Source organism: Nyctereutes procyonoides, unplaced genomic scaffold (assembly GCF_905146905.1).
Source record: "Nyctereutes procyonoides isolate TBG_1078 unplaced genomic scaffold, NYPRO_anot_genome, whole genome shotgun sequence".
In the NCBI taxonomy this organism is placed as follows: Eukaryota; Metazoa; Chordata; class Mammalia; order Carnivora; family Canidae; genus Nyctereutes; species Nyctereutes procyonoides.
In genome coordinates this window covers 20,061,303-20,077,512 of record NW_026575020.1, presented here as the reverse complement: position 1 = coordinate 20,077,512, position 16,210 = coordinate 20,061,303, and the positions used below count along the sequence as shown (strand labels likewise).

General features: G+C 42.8%; 1 protein-coding gene and 1 pseudogene across 1 annotated transcript; both read right to left on the bottom strand.

The window, feature by feature from the left end:
- Positions 1-395: 395 nt before the first annotated feature.
- On the bottom strand, positions 396-9,178 carry LOC129503342 (protein SLFN14-like). Its single transcript, XM_055315330.1, has 4 exons — positions 8,119-9,178; positions 5,660-5,779; positions 3,273-3,987; positions 396-1,230 (listed from the first exon to the last, which is right to left on the bottom strand). Exons 1-4 carry the CDS (start codon positions 9,176-9,178, stop codon positions 396-398), a joined length of 2,730 nt encoding a protein of 909 aa, XP_055171305.1.
- A 5,144-nt stretch (positions 9,179-14,322) lies between these two features.
- On the bottom strand, positions 14,323-15,311 carry LOC129515236 (palmitoyl-protein thioesterase 1-like; annotated as a pseudogene).
- Between the last annotated feature and the right edge of the window lie 899 nt (positions 15,312-16,210).

Sequence of the window (16,210 nt, the reverse complement as noted above, 5' to 3'; positions counted from 1 at the left end):
GGGTGTATCATGGAATACCTTGGAAATGGGTTTGACCTGAAAACTTCAGGGACTCACTGCAGATATATTGGCAGGGGATGCCACACACTCCATTCTTTATCTAAGGACGAGGTCTGGTCCCTGAAAGATGGACTGGTCTAGGAAGACCAGAGGCAGAGGACCAATCTTCAGTCTGCTATCATTGTACAGGAGGAGGTGAAGTGGATGGGGAAAAGGACAGTGACAGCGCATAGAATGGAAGGGTCTCGCCCAAGACACGTCCCCGTGGCTCCACACTATCCATACTTACTGTGCCTTGATTTCCTCACTGATAATACATGAGAAGGAGTGGCCGCCACCTGCCTGGGAGAAGGGACACTGCCCTTCCTGGCTGCCTGTACTGTTAAAAATAATTTTCAGAAAGCTGCCCTCTTTTCATAAAACAGGTAGAGGTGTTTAATGGCCCGTGAGGCAAAGCGGAGCTTATGAGCTTCTTCTGACAGGGTCCATTCTGGACTAAGCCCAAACACAATATTCCTCTCCAGGCCTGCAAACTGCTGAATACTGTCTAAAACAATGCAACTGCCCCAAACTCCAGAGGCCTGGCTAAACACAACCTTTGTCACTCCATGGGTTTCAAATAATTCCATTGCTTTTAGAAGTGCACACTCATAGTGTCCTCTGTCCTCCCCTTTCCTGCACAGAATTGCAATGTCTTGAGGCTGATAGCCACATTGGAACAGGTTGTGACACCTTTCGGCCACCCGTTTCACAATTTGTTCCATAGTCAGGCTAGTCTCTGTCTCAAACACCCCAGGCAGAGCCTGGGCACCCACTGCTTCCTCGTAGGCAGCTTCCCTGAACAATGACAGTGTGTCTGGGGCCAGGCTGGAGGGAGGATTTGCTTTGATCCTCTTCATTTCCTCTTTCATGACCATTGCTATTTCCAGAGCACAGTGGATCCCATTGGTGATTGTTTTTCGGGGAAACTGAGCAGATGGAGTGGGAAGACCATTAATATCTGCACAATGGATCTGAAAAGGGTCCAGAAAAATCCAGAGGATCCCGTGATGAAGGTTTTCACTGCCAGCTCCCTTCACCTTTGGATGAGTGATGCTCCTGGCCTTCAAGTACCAGTCTCCATATTTACTGCAGAAATTCTCAGTATCATCCATCACTATGTGTTTAATCTTAAGGAACTCCCCTTGTAAGAAGATCTTCCGGGTCACAGCTTGGCAGGTGGTTTGTTGGCTGAGAGGATGAAAGAGAGAATAAGGTTTCAGGCATATAAACAAAGGGACCAACACGTATTCATTACTACATGGATTGGAATCAGAGGCTGGTTCTCATGAGAGGCTGATCCATGGATTCGTGGTGTCTGGAACACTACAGAACTGCTCTACTTACAAGTATGTATCTGCAGACAGAATACATAATTGCAAACCTTCCTCTTTGGGGTTATCTAACTAAATCTGCATGTGAAACTTTTTGAGATGAACCCAGGTAGGAGATTTTATTTCTATTACTACTCTTTTTCTGCTGCTTGGCAATCTCTGAAGACAAGCTCATTATATGGAAAGGAAATCTCAAAAGTAACTTATACTTGCTACTACTGTTACTTAACTTTCTGTCCTTTTTAGAGCTGGAGAACAGGTCCCTAGAGACAATTTTTATGTGCAAAAAGGTATGAGCTAGAACAAATACCTCTAAAGCAAGTCCTATCTCCCCTTCCCCTTGTAGTACAAAACCAAAGCCTCCCTAGGTTTTGGTAAGGAAAACATCAGGAGGTTGCTGAGTTCTGTGACATGTCAAGTAGGGTAACAAATCTACAGGGCTATGGTTCTCTGGAACTGCTACTGTGTTTCCTTAGCTCAATTTTCCTTTATAGTATGTTTCAACATATTAGAGGAGGCAAGAAACAACCAAGTTTATTACCATATTATTATATGACCAAGTTTGTTAAAAAATTTATATAACTTGGCTGTTTCTTGCCCCCTCTAATTTGAATCTAAGTTATATCACTTATTCTCACACATTTCCTGATTTTACGTATGCAGTCCTTGGGGTTTTACCCCTTATGCTTTGAATCACAGCTACTCATGTTCTCCACCAGTTGGGACTGTGTAGACTTCTTGAAGAAAAGCACTGTTCTTAGCCCCCTCATACCAGGGGTTCAATAGATACTTGTTGAATTTGCCTTTAGACTGGGATATTTTTTGACTTACCTATAAAACATAGCCCTCAGCATAGTTTATGAGATCCTCCATAATTTGGCATCTATCTCCTTTCCAATTTCATCATCTGCCACGTACCCCCATTCTCTCACTGCCCTAGACAGACCCACTATTTTGATTCTCTCATGTGCCTTTGCACTTGCTGTGTGCCCTTTACCTAAAAAGCCCTCATTTTACTCACTCCTCCTCCTGACTTCTTAAGAGTATGCCCAAGGATTTCCTTCCTTGGGGACTATCTGTTGATCAACCTCCAGCATAAGTTAAGATGAGCATACCTTTAAAACCATGTTGAGTGATGCCTTAGCTGCATAAATGTGTTGTTACACAACACTCACATTGTTTATTTTTTTGTCTCCTCTTTTAGACTTTATGGCCAGGTCTTCAATATGTTTTTCACCTGCTAATACTAAAAGTACACATTCCTAGCATAGAAGTGGTGCTCAAAAAGATTTATTGCATAAATAAGTAAACCAAACCAAAAATTAAAATGAGTTTGCCCTCATTTGTTGGATTGTATAACAACCAATTTCTTTTACTAAATTGATAGGTAAATATTTAAATCAGAGGCAGATTTGCATGTTTTCTGAAATTGTTGGTTCAGAAAAAGTCAAACAAATGAAAATGTTTTATAAACAAAAACAAATGGTATTTAAATTCAAGTTCCTGTTAGGTATAATGTCTAATGAACTGAAATACTCTTTGGCTTTAAAGCATTAAATATCAAGCAAAATATATATGTAAAGCAGGACAAGTTTATATCTTCTTTTTTTAGAGTTAAGGCCAGAGATTGTAGGGGAAAAGTGTTTCTAGTTAGAGAAATTTAAAGTGATATATAGTTGACTAATTTGTAATGAGATGTTTAAGCCTGAGCATTGCAAAGTACCCACCGATAGCTTAACTACCTGATGGTTTGGAAATGTGCATACAGTCTGGGCTCTCACATTTATCCAGCTAAGGCATCATCAAGTCTTAAGCTAAAAACACAAACTGCTTTTGTGATACTGTGGAAAAGACTGACTAAATGCTATGTATATTGTGTTGAGTCAGTGGAACTCTTACATTACGTAATCCTTTAAGGAGTCAGTTTCACAAACATAAAGAATCTCTTTTGGTTTGCACTGGAACAAATCTTTGATTTTCTCCATGATCTTTATGGCTAGGGCTGTCTTTCTGGTTCCCGGAAAGCAGTGGATGAACAATTCACGTGTCTCCTGAAGGCTTTCTGAGAGTAACTCACACTGCTCCTCTATGAGCAAGTTGAAAAACTCACAGCCCAGCTGGTCACTCAGAAGAGATCTGGAACACAGTGAGACTACAATAAGGGCCTGTAACAGGTCTTCCATTTCATCCTTGGTAGTAAGCCTGTAGGATTGGGGGTAGTGCACGAGGATTTCACCAGGGCTACACTGTATGCTGGGCAGGTACATCAGCCTTGGGATAACACACACTTTCCCTGTGTAACCACCAACAGTTCCCAGTTTCTGCTTTAACTGATGAGCAGTGTTTCGGGCATACTCAAGCCCTCCATTCCAACTGGGGTTTTTTAAGATTGTATAGAGTACCGGGGGACTGTTAACTGCTATTAGGAGAGCATCACACAGAACAGCCTCCTCTTTCCTTAAGCCAATATCACTAGCCCAGCTTCTAGAAAATATCACAATCCCCTGAGAACAAGGATATATCTGTGTCTTCATTAATTCCTCGAGTCCTTTATGATCCAAGAAGAGCTTCTTACAGAGGGATTCTGGTTTAAACTGTATCTCTTCCTGTGTCACTGAAAATGCAAGAAATAGAAGTTACTAACTAAAATTTACAAAAGCACATTGTAAGTATTCCTGCAACATCATAGGAAGAAATGAATCTAGCCATGGAACTATGGGTTTCCTTGGGTACACAGAAAGCACCCACTCTTATTTTGATGTAGTTCCAATAATTTGTTTTTGCTTTTGTTTTCCTTGCCTCTGGAGACCTATCTAGAAAGATCCAGTAATCACAAAACCCAGTATTTACCTGAAGAATACGAAAACACTAATAGGAAGCATATAGTCACCCCTATGTTTATTGCAGCATTACTTACAATAGCAAAACTATGAAAACAGCCCAAATGTCCATCCATAGATTAATGGATAAAAAAGGTATGGTATATACATTCAACAGGATGTTGTTCAGCCATAAAAAAGAATGAAATCTTGCCATTTGCAATGACATGGATGGATCGAGAGAGTAAAATGCTAGGCAATGTAAGTTAGAGAAGGACAAATACCATATGATTTCACTCATATGTGGAATTTAAGAAACAAAACAAATGAACGAAGGAGGAAAAAGACACAAACCAAAAAGCAGACTCTTAACTATAGAGTACAATCAGATGGTTATCAGAGAGGAGGTGGGGGGGTATGAATAAATTAGGTGAAGAAGGTTAAGAGTACACTTATCTTGATGAGCACTGAGTAATATATGGAACTGCTGAATCACTGTATTATACACCTGCAACTAATATAACATTGTATGTTAACTATACTGAAATTAAAATTAAAAAAAAATTTTTTTTTAAAAGAAAGCACCCTCTCTTCACAGGCCAGGACTATGAAGTTCCCATTTATGGCAGCTCTTGTACAGGGGAAGGTAACAGAGGTCTTCACAGAATAACCTTCTAGCACCCCCTCCCCAACCCCAAGTTACCTACTACCACAAGGAAGGTATTCCTTCCAGCTAAGGGTTGTGTGTGTGTGTGTGTGTGTGTGTGTGTGTGTGTGTGTGTGAACCTGATGCTGTAAGGAAATAAGAACTTTCCTTTAGAACATCCGTTCCTAACCATGTGGCAATTTTGCCCCCTGGGGGACATTTGGCAATGTCTGGAATATTTTTTGTCATAGCCGGAGAGGTGCTACTAGCATCTATAGTGAGTAGAGGGCAGGAAGGCTGCTAAACATTCAACAATTCACAAAGCATCCCCTCTCAACAAAGAATTATCCAGTTCAAATATCAGTAGTGCCAAGATTGAGAAACTCTGTTTTAAGAAGAGTCCAGGTGACCCCGTGGCTCACCTCCTTCTCATTGGAAAGCCAGGGGGCAGTTCTCTTGTGGTGTAGACTCTCAAATTTAGAGAACAAAAGTCATGTGTAACTGGAAGCCCCAAAGGATACAGAAATGTAGTGTGGATACAACAAGTGAGAAGCAAGAGTCAGTTGTAATTATTATTTCAGGACCATTATGTGTGCTAAGTCCTGCACTTAACCTCCTCTAAGGAGAAAGCCTAGGACTAATTGCTACCAGTTCCTCCCAACTTATTTATTTATTTATTTAGTGAACTCTATGCCCAACGTGGGGTTCAAACTCACAACCCCGAGATTAAATCACATGCTGTACTGACTAGGCCAGTCAGGTGCCCCCCTCCACCTTAATTTTAGAAAATAGTCCCTTCAGCTGAAATCAAGAAAGAATACCTGGAAACAGACGCTGTTGCAGAGGCCCCTTAAATTCCAAGACTTTTATGGGAAATGATGGGCTTCCTAGTGTTGATGGAGCTGGTGCACACAGGGAGTCAGCGGCCAAACTGGAAGTTGCTAAACAAATACATGGCAAACTGTCTCAGATGAAAAAGAAAACTTTTTTTTTTAAGAGAGGGAAAGAGGGATCCCTGGGTGGCTCGGCGGTTTGGTGCCTGCCTTTGGCCTGGGATGTGATTCTGGGGTCCCGGGATCGAGTCCCGCATCGGGCTCCCTGCATGGAGCCTGCTTCTCCCTCTGCCTGTGTCTCTGCCTCTCGCTCTCTCTGTGTCTCTCATGAATAAATAAATAAAATCTTAAAAAAAAAAATAAGAGAGGGAAAGAGTGAGAGACGGGGAGGGCAGAGGGGGAGGAGAGGGGAAATAAGCAGGCTCCACACATGACCTGAGCCAAAATCAAAAGTCAGACGCTTAACTGACTGAGCCACACCGGCACTCCAGAAAACTTTCTCTCTTGCTTTTACTACTGTTGACATGTGATATGCATCAGTACCTGAGCCACTCTCACACTTTCTATGCCTCAAACAATACACATATGTCAGGAGAAGAAGCCTGGGGGACTCCAGCAGGGTTATCCTTCTTCTTCTTCTTCTTCTTTTTTTAATTCATCTTCTAAGTCACTGTGTGACTCATCCTGGGCAAGTCATTTATCCCCTCTCACATGCCAGAGTGAGCTGGTGACTCCTACGTTTCCTTCTAACTCTGATATTCTGATTCTTGGTCATCCCTAAGAGGAAAAACTTATAGTGGGGGATCAGAAAAAGTTAAGCACCGTATTTTTTTATATTGTTATAGTTTGTTTAAGCCCCCATTGAAAGTTTAGATGGAGCAGAAAGTGGTGGATCTCTAGTTTGGGGTATGTGTGTATATGAGAAAAGCAAACTCAAATTTAGGACAGGAAAATGATCCAGCAAAATCACTCAAGTCTTGATCCCGGCTTCTTTTATTAAATTTGAAACATATTGACCATGAAGTCACACCGATAAGTTTTATTCAGCCTGTAAGCCCTTACTGGACTGATTAGAAATCACCAGGGCTGATTCTGAGCCAAACCATGAAGGAAGTAAAAATGCTAGGAGTCTTCCTCCCCACCTCCACCCCCTGTCCAGCATCTCCTTTGCATCATTTTCCCCCCACTTGGTGGTGCTTCAAGCCCGCGGGCTGAAGGTGTTAGCTCCTAATGTTACAGGAACCATTGAGGTTTGTCAACAAGCTTCCCTTGAAAGAATTAGCAGAGTCATCCTTAATGTGTTTCTCTCAAATACCATCTTTAGAGGGTGACACTGTTGGTGAATGTTTTTGACTAGGACTATCAGGCTGCAAAATTCTTTCAACAGGCAGTTACAGTGCATAAAAGGGAACTCTCACTAACTCATAGCTGATGGGATAACTTTCCCAAAGTGGACTAAAATCCAAGCATTACTTGACCCCAAAGAGTTAATATTCTGAGTCTTCAGAACTGAAAAAAAATTTTTAAAGATTTTTTTTATTTAAAAATTTTTAAATTTTATTATTCATGAGAGACAGAGAGAGAGAGAAAGAGAGGCAGAGACACAGGCAAGAGAGAAGCAGCCTCCATGCAGGAAGCTCAATGTGGGACTCGATCCTGGGACTCCTGGACCTGACCCGGATCACATCCTGGGCCGAAGGCAGATGCTCAACTGCTGAGCCACACAGGTGTCCCTAAGATTTTTTTTTTTTTGAGATTTTATTTATTTATTCATGAGACAAACACGCACACACACAGAGAGAGACAGAGAGAGAGAGAGAGAGAGAGAGAGAGAGGCAGAGGCACAGGCAGAGGAAGAAACAGGCCCCAGGCAGGGAGCCTGATGTGGGACTCGATCCCGGGTCTCAAGGATCACACCCCGGGCTGAAGGCAGCACTAAACCGCTGAGCCACTGGGGCTGCCCAAGATTTCGTTTTAAAGTAATCTCTACACCCAACTTGGGGCTTGAAATCAAGACCCCAAGATCAAGAGTTGCATGGTTCACAGATTGAGTCAGCCAGGCACCCTGGAACGGACACTATTTTTATTTTTATTTTTTTTTTTGGACACTATTTTTAAAAGAAACTTATAATGGGAGATTATTTGTAAGCAAAAATAGCTTTCTTTCTTTCAAGATTTTTACTTATTTATTCATGAGAGACACAGAGAGGCAGAGACATAGGCAGAAAGGAGAAGCAGGTTCTCCATGGGGAGCCTGATGTAGGACTCCATCTCAGGACCCTGGGATCACGGTCTGCACCAAAGGCAGACACTCAACCACTGAGCCACCGAGTTGCCCCACAAAACAGCTTTCTACTCTTCTATTAAAATACCTGACTGAACAGCCACAGAAGATACCAAAGGGGTTCCTCCCTGCCAACTGGATGACGACTTCTCTTCTGTTTTACTTGAGTGAACATCCAACATCATGGCCACCCAGTGCTCCACCGTCAGCCTTGTGACAGCATCATTCCTCATGATCCAGGAATCCGGGGCCTCTGTGAATACTACACAGCAGAAGGGCTCCACTTGAACCATGCAGACGTAACCGTACAGGACATCATTTTGGTAGACATTCAAGATTTTGGTAGTGAAATGCACCTTTGGCTTCTCACAGCAGAAGTGGAATGTTGGCAACTTTTCTACACAGTTTTCTATTTCTTTTTTTAGTAAGTCGGGGTTCACTTTTTCTCGCTTACATCCAAACACTTCTTTGCTCTTATCATCTACCCCCAAAATTAGGTATCCTCCAAGGGTGTTGGCAAATGCAGAAACATAATGGGACAGGATCTCTTTAACCCGGGGGACAATCTTTTTGGTGGTGAACCTTTTGAACTCGACATGGGTTGACTCAGTAAAATTGAGTTTCTCTTTATACATGAGCCTGTCCTTTTGAAACAATTCTGAGGCAGAACTCCTCATATCTTTCTCTTCCTGAATGTCTCTGTCAGGAACTGTCTGAGAATTCAGGTCCCTCACCCTTGATCTTCCTCTTTGGGCTCTAGACTGCTTCTCTCTGAGAAGCTCCAGGGCACTCCTGGCAGTCAAATTGATGGTGGAAGTCAAAGCTCTCTGGTATAGATTGGAGTGCAAGCTGCAAATCCGTAGGGGAAGGCTGAAAACATCTGGATTCCAGGACTTCACAAAAATCAGGAGATTGTGCCCCTGCTGCACGTAGTCCAGGTATTTATGTGAACCTGAAGGAAGGAGCTTTTGGAAAGAAGTTTCCAGATCCTGTCCCAGCCCGTGGCATTGGTAACTGTAGGTTTCATCATCAATCTCTGCTTTGATCACACCCCCTCCAGAATTTAACAGCGCGCAGGTGGCTTGGATGATCTTCTTATTCTCAGTTCTTTTCAGATAGCTATTGATCATCTTCTTCCTGTTCTCTTCTCCAAAAGTCACCCTGCCCACGTGTACAACTGTCTCGGGATAGAGCATTTCCACATCAGTCTGGAGGCCCGCCATTCCAGCAGCCCCTCTGTGCTCCAAGTGGTAACAGAACGAGGTTCCAGTAAATAACCTGGACACAAACATTTCTATATTAACAAGAATCCCAGAGATTCAAGGTATTTTCTTCGAAGTCATAAATTATTGGAGACACATTTTAACATTGGAAATAATCTTTGATATTACCATTCTCTAACTACTTGGACAAGAGCCCGAGCCTTTCCAGCAGGAGCAGGCATAGATAAAGGTGAATGCTTAATATTTGGCCATAATGGAAAAATTACATTGCTAAAATTTTCAGTTGTTTTTCAGTTAAAATTAGGAAGTGGCAATAGTGAGCCCAGATATAATGGGCATGGGTTGGCATGGGAGCTAAAGCAAGTTATTAGACAATATGCAGAAGTAGGGGTTGAAGCCAAAAGATGCTCCAATTTATAATTCAAAGGGGATGGGAAGGAAGGCAACAGAGCACTAAGAGAGGATAGTACTGGGGTGTATATGTGATGTAGAAGATCTTGATATAAGATCTTGCTATAAAAACAAACATAGCATTTGGTATTCTTTATGTGCTATTTTATAGATTTAAAAAATTTTACTCCTGAAAGAATTGCTACTGATACCAAATGCAGAAATCATTTTAGCTCCTCAAACCTCCTAAAGATACATTTCTTGATACACAATGTGAGGTAGGAGCAGGAGTTTTCTTTCCCTCCTAAGTAGTTCTGCTCTGTGCCATGGGAACCTATAAGGCTTGGAAGAGAACTGAGCCTTTGGGACATACAAAGTCATTAAACTGTTGTCAGCCTCCTTTTTGCTTCACAGACCAGAGAACAGCCACCCGAGTTGAAATCAGGGTTCTGAAGCAAATGTTTTAGAAACAACCCCCTTAGCTTTTGCTAATTGCAAAACAAAATTTGGCTAACCTAAGTCAAAATTCTTCCTCTAAAAGAAGAGACCATTTCTTCTGTGTGATCTTCGCCAAGCACAGACCATGTGGGTGTTGTTTATACCCACCAACTGGGGAAAGAGTAGGCATCCCAAAGGATGGGTACCCTCTCCTGCCATTAGTTTGCTCTTGGTCACCTTCTCACTTTCTGCAGGCAAACCAGAATCAACCTATGAATTGTTTTTTCATACATAAGCATCTTCTCTAGGCAAATGTAAAAGTATGGCTCTTAGAGAAATTTCTGAAAACATTTTATTCATATAATAGAATCACAGAAGTGTTTGGAAAGAACTTTAAAGACCTTCTGGTCTAACCATTTATCTGATTCTCTTTTAAAAAATTATTTATTTTAAGTAATCTCTACACTCAACATGGAGCTTGAACTCACGACTCTGAGATCAAGAGTCACACACTCCCCCAACTGAGCCAGGCAGGTGCTCCCATTTATTTGAGTCTCAAGTCCTCTCTGTAATATTCCCAAATCCAAACAAATTGCTTTCCAGCAACTGCTTGAACACCTCCAGCAACCAGTAACTCACTACCTCTCAAATTAGACCCTTCTGTTTTCTGAAAGCTGTGTTAGAAATGGCTTTCTGGGGACTTCTGCGTAGCTCAGCAGTTGAGTGGTTGAGCATCTGTCTTCGACTCAGGGGGTGATCCTGAAGCCTGATTCTCCCTCTGCCTATGTCTCTGTCTCTGTGTCTCTCATGAATAAATAAATAAAATCTTAAAAAAGAAGGAATGGCTCCCTGATTTTTCTTTTAAGATTTTATTTATTTGAGAGAGAGAGAGAGTGCACACATAAGAGAGGGGTGAGGGAGAGAGGAGAGGGAGAAGCAGATCCCCTGCTGAGCAGGGAGCCCGACACAGGGCTCTATCAAAGAACCCTGGAATCATGACCTGAGCTGAAGCCAAATGCTTAACCGACTGAGCCACCCAGGCTCTTGGCTTCCTGATTTTTCAACTCTAATTCACCTTCCTATAATTTCCACCTGCTGGGGCCCAAAGAACAAATCTAATTGCTTTTGAACTAGAAAGACCTATACTCTCTTGACTGCCAAGTCTGATTGATGTCACTTGAATACTGATAACAACTATCACAGAAAGAAAGTTTTCTGAGTTTCTAGGTCCATATGAACATTCTTCTACACTTCCCCAAATTTCTCACTCACTATCCTTTTCTTTTTTTTAATTTCTTTTTTATTTTTTATTTATGATGGTCTCACACACACACACACACACAGAGAGAGAGAGAGAGAGAGAGAGAGCGAGAGAGAGGCAGAGACACAGGCAGAGGGAGAAGCAGGCTCCATGCACTGGGAGCCCGACGTGAGATTCCATCCCGGGTCTCTAAGATCGCACCCTGGGCCAAAGGCAGGCGCCAAACCGCTGCGCCACCCAGGGACCCCTCACTATCCTTTTCAAGTCTACAAGTTAGCTAGTCTTTTACTAAGCCCTTTGTGTGCTCAGACATGAATTATACCTAAGATGAGATGGATGAGATTTAAAAAAATTTTTTTTTTTTTTTTACCTGTGTTCTTGCTTTTTTCCTCTTGCTGTTTCAGTTCCACATCTGGCTCTGGTCTGAATATTTGCCTTCTGTCACAGCTCCTGCTGCCCTTTGATATCAGCCTGGGAGGAGCAGGAACATGCCAGACTCCCCTAGTCCTCATAACATTGACCCACTGAGGAAGGCTGATAAGAACCCGAGAGAAGCCTATGACAGGGCAGATTAGCAGGCCAGGCTCTGACCTCTGGGAGTGAATGAAGTGGTAATGGAAAAATTCAGCTGTTTTCCAGTGAGTGGCCAAAGCTAGACTTCCCACCCTTGAAGAACAGACTGCCATGACCACATATGGTACAAGCATTTCCTGCCCCAGGTAACGTCATTTCGTAGTTGTACATTTATTTTAAAGTGGGCTCCCCTCTATATATATCCGTTATAAAAATTGCCAGCACATGCCATTACCCTCCAAATCACTTGTTCTGTTTACCTTTATCTTCTTTTTTTCTGCTCTTCCTTTTCATTGGGCAAAAGACACAGCCTAGAAAAATGCTAATTGGTGAGGGGCTATCTATCCCTGGGTGAGAGGATTACACACGATTTTTTAAAATCTAATTTCTTTTCCTTTCCTTTTCTTTTTTTAAACTTTTTTTTGTTTTTCCTGAATGTCTGCTATGAACAGCAATTGTTTTTTATAATTAAAACAACCCAGCTAAATAGGAAAAAAAACAACAACAGATGAGTTATCTCTGATTTGAGGATGCTGATTAAACTGGAGCAAGCTCCTTGTAGTAGGCTGAATAACAGCCACTGATGATTAGAATTACAAACCTGTGTTAATTTATAAGGAAAAGAAGTCTTTGCAGATGTGATTAAGTAAAGATCTTGAGATGAGGGGATTATCCTCCATTATTTGGGTGGGCCCTGCATTCAGTCCAGTGTTCTCCTAAGACAGAGGCAGAAGGATGTGATACATACAAGACGAGGCCGTGATGTGACCAAAGAGGCAGAGAGTCAAGCAAGAAATGTGGCCACCCAAGAGAAGGAATGCCAACAGCCACCAGAAGCTGGAAGAGGAGCAGAGTAGATTCTCCCCTAGAGCCTCTGGAGGGAGCACAGCCCTGCCACCATAGCTATGATTTGTGCCCAGTGAAACCGATGTCAAACTTCCGGCTGAGAGAATAAATTTCTGTTGCTTTAAACAACCAATTTTGTGGCAATTTGTAATAGCACCCAAAGGAAACCAATATACTTGTCTCCCTCTAAATCATACCATCAGACAACTCTGCATGTGTGTTTTTTTTTTAAGAAACTATTCTTTTAGACAACATCATAAAACTTTTTTCATATCCCCCCACTTGTTAGCCTTAATCCTCATCTTTTAGTTGAGAAATAAAGCTTGAGGAGGTGAGGGAAAATCATAAAGGGTAAAAACTTAGCAGCACTAACAAGATGCTTCCCTCCAGCATAGAAGTGGGCCCTCACACTGGCATTCTGCAGAACAGTCTTCCAGAAAGTGCTGATAGGTTTTTTTCAGATGGGGGAGTGGGAGGCTAAGATGTCCATGCTCTAATAGTGTCAGGAAACAGTAGGTAAAGGTTAGTTTTCTTTATTGTAGCTGGAATTCTCAATCCTTAGTAGCCTAATGTGAGTTGATCTCCAACAGGAGAAAAGGGATGTGCAATACTACCCCAAGCTTTTTGAACAAATAATCTTTTTTTTTTCATTAAATGCATCAGAAATAGTTTAGAGTGTACTATAGTCTTTTGAGATGGGAGTTAGAAAGCCCGATCTCTTCCCACGTCCGCTAACACCAGCAACAGAGTGATTCTAGAATGCAGACCACTGGCCACACTGAGAAGGGGACAGGTTAATCAAGGATGGAGTGGAAGGGAGCATCTGCGTCCTCATTTTCATTTCTGCTTGTACACCGTTTGCTCAATTGAAGTATAGTTGACATACAGAGTTGTATATTTTTCTTCACTCCCTTAAGTTAAGCACGATGTCCCCCCCCCACCCCTGCGCCCCTACCTTAAGCAATCCAATTGGGCACTACTTCCCCTCTTTTGTAACAGAGCAATTAAGTCAGCACTACCTGAAGAGACCAAAAGAGTGCTGCTGAGACAAGATTGTGGCCCAGCAGAACAGGCCAAATGCTGAGACACCACAGAAGACAACGTACTGTGCAAAGAGGGTAGTCTCAAGAAAGAATGCAGAAACGCTATCTAAGCAATATTTTCCTAAGCACTGGTTGTATCTCCACCAGCAAAACCGAGAAAGCATTTATGGTCACAACCCTGGATACTGGCCACCTCTTGGGTTTGAAATGTGGTGAGGCTTTCCTGGAAAAGGTGTCTGCCCTTAGACTCTAATTGCTTCAGTTTCATCCTCGTCTGGGCACAGTTCTGACACTGACCTGCAGCAGACTCGGTTTCCTAAGGCAGCCTGACCACATCAAGGGGTTGTAAAATAATCTCCAAGCATGGTTATTAACTAATAAAATTTGCATTCAACACCATATGCTGATAGGATGAAGCAAAGTATAAGATTTGAGTCTTAGATCTTTCTGAGCAGGGCATGATAGGTGATAACTAAAGGGAAGGATTAGTTGCAAGCTGGATGGGAGCTTAGGCTTAGGCATGAGGGTAATGGTCTCCTACTGGTTTAGAAGTGCTCGGGGCTCCCTGAGCTCTGGTGCAGACTACAAGGGTTTCACCGAAGGAAGGGTATGATATGGGCATAAAACCATTCCTGAGACAGTTGAAGATGGTCCCCCTTCTACAGCCAGGAACACTAGCTGTCCTGCATTATCCATTTCCTTTAGCCCCAGGCAGTCCTGTGTGTACAGAGAGGTCTCCTGCAAGGGAATGGTTTCCTTGGCTTGGCCACTTCTGTAAAATCCCAAACCACTCAGAGTCCACAGGATCCACAATAGAATCATTGAGAAATTTCTCCATCACAAACTTCTTCAAGGCCATCAGGTTTCTCTTGTAGGATTCATTGACGCCTCACTCCTGATTAATATGGCCAAGAAGATGCTGTGGTTGTGATACATGTCCTCCTTTATGGGGTCGTGTCAGTATTCTGCTTGCACCAGGGATTCTTTTTTTTTTGCACCAGGGGTTCTTGAATAGCTTTGTTGTAAGCCCCAGCATTCAGTGCTTTTCTGATCAAGTCACAGATGTGAGAGCTCTCCCTGGGCACCGAGGGAGTCCATATACACTTTGATGTTGTCTCCCAATCGAGATCAGATTGATCATGGGAGGTGATGGGCATCTCTAAGCCACTGCCCTCAGAAATTGGCCTCCTTGGGAGAATCCCATAGCATTGTAGCCTTGCTGCAATTTAAGATCCTTAGCAAGAATCTGACACACTGTTGTTACTTGGGAATTGACATTCAAGAAGAAGCTGTTCTCCACATCCTCCATCAGGGTCTTCCCAATCTTTAAAGATAAGATGTAAATTCCGGGTATTTTTTTCTCAACCATTTTTTTTGATAGCTCTCATGCTTAAGGGATTATAACAGCTGTCTTCCATCCCATGCCAGTCACCAGCGGCAGCGGCGTGGCCGGGTCGACACGCCACGGCACCCGGGCAGCGCCGGATCCCGGCAGGAGAGTGACGACCAGGAGCCACAAGCAGCTGGGCGATGCCACCTTGACCTCTGCCTGTGTTTTAATTTGTTCATCGTGACCTGACATTCTCAAGTAGGTTTCTGGACATCCCTAGTTTTTAAAAGTAACTGAGGTTACTGTTCCTACCAAGTTCTGCTTTGCTGGCATTACCCCTTTACACCTGTTTGTCTGAACCAGTTTCCAGGATGGAAGACAGAACAGATGCTATCATGCACAATCAGCACGGCAACATAATAAACTCCAAAGGCCTGCGTTCAGCCTTTTCACACACTTTACCTCTAAATTCCATCTCACTTTTTGTTCTGTCACCTGCTCAACTCTCAGCCTCACTCTCACACTGATATCCTTCTGATATGTTTAGAAAGATAAAAATGACCATCATTTACCGGACATGTGCTTTGGGATACAAGAGGTCAATCCAGGAGCGTGACAGTGTGACACACCACATGGATACCGAGGTTACATGGCCAGTAAGAGAGTCAGGGCTCAAAGCCACGTCTGCCGACTACAAATGCACCTACTACTTCCGCTGCCTTTCAAGTGTGGGATTTTGGACTGCTTAGGAGTCTTCAAAATCTGAAACCTACTTAAACATCCCTCTTTTTCTTCCCAGTGAACAAGAAGAACATTATTTGGGCAGGAAAACTAGGAACTGGATTGTTTCCTCCTTCTCCTCCCCTTTTCTTCTTCTCCTTCCTTTCCTCCTCCTCCTCCTCCTCCTCCTCCTCCTCCTCCTCCTCCTCCTCCTTTTTCAGTGCACTCTGGGGAACCAAATTGGGAGAAGGAGGGACAATGTGAATGATGAACAGAGGGAGTTTCTCTTCCTTCTTCGAATTTCCTTAGTTAAGCCTCCTGGATATGAATGGTTAGGTCATCAGGCCAGAGAGGATCTCACATCCTGACTCTGATACATCAGTGCAAATGTCCATGATACAAAACAACTTGAAATCAATAGCTTGGGCAGT